The sequence below is a fragment of the Ruditapes philippinarum genome, unplaced genomic scaffold, assembly GCF_026571515.1.
Source record: "Ruditapes philippinarum isolate M1 unplaced genomic scaffold, ASM2657151v2 ctg679_1_1_1_1, whole genome shotgun sequence".
In the NCBI taxonomy this organism is placed as follows: Eukaryota; Metazoa; Mollusca; class Bivalvia; order Venerida; family Veneridae; genus Ruditapes; species Ruditapes philippinarum.
Window position 1 is genome coordinate 270,017 of NW_026857639.1, and position 6,314 is coordinate 276,330.

The 6,314-nt window shown below is 29.1% G+C and overlaps 1 protein-coding gene across 1 annotated transcript in view; it reads left to right on the plus strand.

Annotated features, from left to right (window-relative positions):
- The window catches only part of LOC132750448 (uncharacterized), an 87,554-nt gene extending 85,892 nt beyond the window's left edge, over window positions 1-1,662 (plus strand). The window contains exon 125 of the mRNA XM_060740437.1: window positions 432-1,662. Within this exon, the coding sequence (XP_060596420.1) occupies window positions 432-475 (44 nt within the window). The 3' untranslated portion in view covers window positions 476-1,662. The remainder of the gene's footprint in view (window positions 1-431) is intronic.
- Window positions 1,663-6,314: the final 4,652 nt, after the last annotated feature.

A 6,314-nucleotide genomic window follows, 5' to 3' on the forward strand; every position in this document is an offset into this window, starting at 1 on the left:
CTTTTTTTAAAATATAAACATGTGTTAATTATTGATAAATCTAAAATATATTAAAATTCAATGTCAGTGCGAAGAGTTTGGAAGCAGGCTTGACAGTGCTAGGGATTGTATTAAAAATAAACATTGATCTGAGACATGTAGATTTAATATTTATTGGAGTGTATAGTAAAGAAATTATAAAGTATCTCTTAGCATTCTTGTAAAGTTTAGCAAGTGTTACACATGGCCAATTCGTTTATTTCAATTCTTGTTTTATATTATACATACTCGTCTGGTTTTTTTTAGTTTCACTTTTGTGTTGATGTCACCTTTTCCTCAATCATTTCATTGACAAATTAAATTTATGACGAACTCAAATACAAGTATAAACAAATGCAATGCTAACATAAACATTTCATATATCAATATATCAATGTATCTTTTAATTGTAGGTGGCGAAGCGGAGAGAAACACTCCCGAGAAACATACAGACTAAAAGATGGACTTCAATATATTAAAGCAATTTTCAGTGTCTTTATAATACTCATATTTGCAGTGTTTTAATCTTTTTCTATTTCGTAGTATATCAAAAGATCATACATGAGATTTTGTTGACAATAATGAAGTTGAAAACTACACACATAGCGTAAACTATACATTTTATATATATCAGAATTTTCCTGTCTATTTTTGTCTTTTTATACATTAAAACTCTTATGAAAGTTTCTGTGAGTGTTATCGCACAGGTTAAAATTTCTGTAGCCTTGTATTATAAAAAAAAACTTTAAACTGTTAATGGCTTTTTGCTGATATGATATAGTTTAAAGTATGAATTCATTGGTATAGAGGTGTTGTTTTTTTTCTTATAAATTTATGAAATTGTACATACAATCTATTGCTACGCCATGAAACATTATTTTGTACATCTTTTTATTTAACTTTCATATTACCTACTTGTCTCATTTTATTGGTGGTAGTTCAGTTAATGTATTTTGCTAACATGAACATTCATTAAAAGCAAAAACGTGTGTTGTGTAATGATGTGGTTTAAGAAATGCAATAATAGTAAATTTTAATTTAAGTTGTGATGATTGGTGTAAACATGTTAAACTTTGTACTTTCTGCGAGTCATCTGGCGGTTATCTTCTGAAATTATTTTTTAATGTTGAAATAATGTCTGTGACAGTAACAACCCACAAATCAACAAATTTTCAAAAAACACTATGATATTAACATCAGACAAGAGATTCTCCGGATGAGGTCCACACAAACCAATACCGTAAGCAACTAAAAATCTCTCGTACGATTCTATTTTTGTGCATGAGATAATCTACCTTTTTCTATTTTAATTTTTATCTTTTTTTTCACTAAATGTACAATTAATGACTAACTAAATGTTTATCTTCATTTCACCTTTTGATTATTCTTTTGTACTTCGATAGCATAGGTTTGTTATTAATAATAATGATTATTTCATTCCATGGAGTGTTTTTAAAAAATATTATAACTTTCTACTCAATCCTTTTTTGCATGTGATTGTACTTATAGTGTGTATATACGTTTGGCTGAAATAAAATATCGCTTGAATTTATGTTGGAAAAAAAGATATTAAGTGAAACAGTCTTCCTTGATAAAGCCATGTATCGAACATGTATCGAACTTATTTGCATTACTCTAGTTTTCTTTTTTCAGATTTCTTTTACTTTTTTTTCTTGTTTAATTTAAAAAATAAATGCTTGTAAAAGCAAATCTTCATTTGTTGTACTTCATTCCAGTTGCGCGGACATCCGTGATCGAGTTACTGACTTTGAATCACTTTCCCCTGTGTACTCGAATATAGCAAGAGACCTTCAATGTCTTTTGCTGTTGCTTTTTTTAACAAAAATGCCATCAAAGCAATGAAAGGCAAATCGAGTTCTATCTCCGTGTGTAAAGCTGAAATATCGCCATGTACCCTTGATAATGTTTCTAAACCCAATCAAAATAAATATTATTATAGTCACGGTCATATAACACCTTTCATTATTAATATGTTAAAATGCATAAAAATTAATTTCCTTTTCAAGCTATTCAATTATTTTAGGTTGGAAAAATAGAATGAGTGTTAAAAAGTTTTAATTATCAATTCTATCAACAATCATCACACTTTAACCAAAACAAGCAGAAAGTGAATTAACCATTAACTCAGTGCAAACAAAACATAAAGAAATGAACAATTTATCTAATAAAATATCACCTGGTTGTAGAATATGTTTTCCCAATATCTAAAATGTATGAGATACATAGAATTTCTTAAAGAAAGGTCAAAATTCACCCAATGAAAAATGTTCTAGTGATAGTATAAAGGGTAACACTTTGTGACATAAACAGTTAAAACATGTTCATAACATTCAAACTGAGACAAAACTCACTAACATTCTTTAAATAAGAGATATAATATGTTACATAGAATGGTAACCTCATATACTGTGATTCCATTTGAATGCCAATAACCTTTCTCCTCTGTATCAATAAATGATACCAAATTTCCTAACTCTGATGTTGATGTCTGAAATAACAAAATATAAATCTGTCTCTATAATAACAAACTATAGATCTGTCTCTGAAATAAAAAATATAAAGCTGTCTCTGAAATAACAAAATAGAAATATGTCGCTAAAATAACAAATTTTATATCTTTCTCAGAAATAAAATATAAATTTGCCCCTGACAAACAAATTATAAAGCTGTTTCTAAAATAACAAAATATAAATCTGTCTCTGAAATAACAAAATATAGATCTGTCTCTGAAATAAAAAATATAAAGCTGTCTCTGAAATAACAAAATAGAAATATGTCGCTAAAATAACAAATTTTATATCTTTCTCTGAAATAAAATATAAATTTGTCCCTGACAAACAAATTATAAAGCTGTTTCTAAAATAACAAAATATAAATCTGTCTCTGAAATAACAAATAATAAATCTATCTCTGAAATAACAAAATATAAATCCGTCTCTGAAATAACAAAATAGAAATCTGTCGCTAAAATAACAAATTTTATATCTTTCTCTGAAATAAAATATAAATTTGTCTCTGACAAACAAATTATAAAGCTGTTTCTAAAATAACAAAATACAAATCCGTCTCTGATATAACAATATAAATCTGTCTCGGAGATAACAAAATATAAATCTGTCTCGGAGATAACAAAATATAAATCTGTCTCTGAAATAACAAAATATAAATCTGTCTCGGAGATAACAAAATATAAATCTGTCTCGGAGATAACAAAATATAAATCTGTCTCTGAAATAACAAAATATAAATCTGTCTCTGAAATAACAAAATATAAATCTGTCTCGGAGATAACAAAATATAAATCTGTCTCGGAGATAACAAAATATAAATCTGTCTCTGAAATAACAAAATAGAAATATGTCGCTAAAATAACAAATTTTATATCTTTCTCTGAAATAAAATATAAATTTGTCTCTGACAAACAAATTATAAAGCTGTTTCTAAAATAACAAAATACAAATCCGTCTCTGATATAACAAAATATAAATCTGTCTCGGAGATAACAAAATATAAATCTGTCTCAAAGATAACAAAATATAAATCTGTCTCGGAGATAACAAAATATAAATCTGTCTCGGAGATAACAAAATATAAATCTGTCTCGGAGATAACAAAATATAAATCTGTCTCGGAGATAACAAAATATAAATCTGTCTCTGAAATAACAAAATATAAATCTGTCTCGGAGATAACAAAATATAAATCTGTCTCGGAGATAACAAAATATAAATCTGTCTCTGAAATAACAAAATATAAATCTGTCTCGGAGATAACAAAATATAAATCTGTCTCGGAGATAACAAAATATAAATCTGTCTCGAAGATAACAAAATATAAATCTGTCTCGGAGATAACAAAATATAAATCTGTCTCTGAAATAACAAAATATAAATCCGTCTCTGAAATAACAAAATATAAATCTGTCTCGGAGATAACAAAATACAAATCCGTCTCTGATATAACAATATAAATCCGTCTCGGAGATAACAAAATATAAATCCGTCTCGGAGATAACAAAATATAAATCTGTCTCGGAGATAACAAAATATAAATCTGTCTCGGAGATAACAAAATATAAATCTGTCTCGGAGATAACAAAATATAAATCTGTCTCGGAGATAACAAAATATAAATCTGTCTCTGAAATAACAAAATATAAATCTGTCTCTGAAATAACAAAATATAAATCTGTCTCGGAGATAACAAAATATAAATCTGTCTCGGAGATAACAAAATATAAATCTGTCTCTGAAATAACAAAATAGAAATATGTCGCTAAAATAACAAATTTTATATCTTTCTCTGAAATAAAATATAAATTTGTCTCTGACAAACAAATTATAAAGCTGTTTCTAAAATAACAAAATACAAATCCGTCTCTGATATAACAAAATATAAATCTGTCTCGGAGATAACAAAATATAAATCTGTCTCGAAGATAACAAAATATAAATCTGTCTCGGAAATAACAAAATATAAATCCGTCTCTGAAATAACAAAATATAAATCTGTCTCGGAGATAACAAAATATAAATCTGTCTCTGAAATAACAAAATATAAATCCGTCTCTGAAATAACAAAATATAAATCTGTCTCTGATATAACAATATAAATCTGTCTCGGAGATAACAAAATATAAATCTGTCTCTGAAATAACAAAATATAAATCCGTCTCTGAAATAACAAAATACAAATCCGTCTCTGATATAACAATATAAATCTGTCTCGGAGATAACAAAATATAAATCTGTCTCTGAAATAACAAAATATAAATTCGTCTCTGAGATAACAAAATATAAATCTGTCTCTGAAATAACAAAATATAAATCTGTCTCGGAAATAACAAAATACAAATCCGTCTCTGATATAACAATATAAATCCGTCTCGGAGATAACAAAATATAAATCCGTCTCGGAGATAACAAAATATAAATCTGTCTCGGAGATAACAAAATATAAATCTGTCTCTGAAATAACAAAATATAAATTCGTCTCGGAGATAACAAAATATAAATCTGTCTCTGAAATAACAAAATATAAATCCGTCTCGGAAATAACAAAATATATAAATCCGTCTCGGAAATAACAAAATATAAATCTGTTGCTGAAATAACAAAACATTAATCTGTCTCTAAAATAACAAATAATAAATCTTTCTCTGAAATAATATATAATTATGTCTTTGACAAACAAATAATAAAGCTGTTTCTGAAATGACAAAATATAAATATGTCTCTGAGATAACAAAACATTAATCTTCTCTGAAATAACAAATTGTAAATCAGTCTCTCTGAAATAACAAATTATAAAGCTTAAATTAAAATGCTTAAAGTCGCGAATCATGATTACCTGTGGATAATATAAAGATGTCTGAAATACATGTACATTTGTATAAGCGACAACAATTCTTCATTCTGCGTGGTCTGCAACAGGTCTCGTATGTAAATATAAGTGATATTATCAGGTCACTGTGAAGTTAACAAAGTGCATTATCAACCCCTTCCTAAGTCATCCACATTGGATCGCAGAGACCATATTTTTCTAACAGGGGCATTGCCCTAGGTAGCACCATCTGTGTACAAAATTTATTGTTTTATCTTAAAGGGTAGGTTTAATACTTGAACAGAATTGGTTCAGAAAGAGGTCGGAGTACGACAGACCAAGTTCTTTGCTCAACCAATTTGATTAAAACTTGGAAACATGTGCAGAACTTTACGTGAATCTATATAACTAAAAGCATCTTCATGGCGCCTGAGTATATAAGCTAAACATGTGTGTACTTTCGGTCTTGACAAAAAAGTATTTAACTTGTGACAAATACCATGACACTGATTGTCTTATAATTATGTAGTCGCCAACAGGTCTGTATTTACTGCCAACCCCACCCACACTTCCTTCCTATATATACGGGTTCATATGGGTGACCTAGTTAGGTCACTTAGCTGGTGTGACCTAACCAACGGCGAAGGGCATGGCCCTAAAGAGAGCTGCTGCTCCCGGAAGATGTGCCTTTCCTCTATTGTCTACCGCGTTCAGGAAGCGAGGAACTGGTCCTAGAGAAGATCTACGGCGAAAGACGGCATGAGAAGACCTCCGCTGCGATCGGCCACATTGCAGGCTCTACGACCAGCCACGTAACAGAGGCCGGACAAATGGGAAACCGGCGCCCAGTATAAATAAAACTAAAAACACACACAATATAGCCTAGGTGTAATCCGATAGGTAGTTTGGTTGGTTGAAAGAAAGATAGATTAGATGGGCGAACGGACGGACGC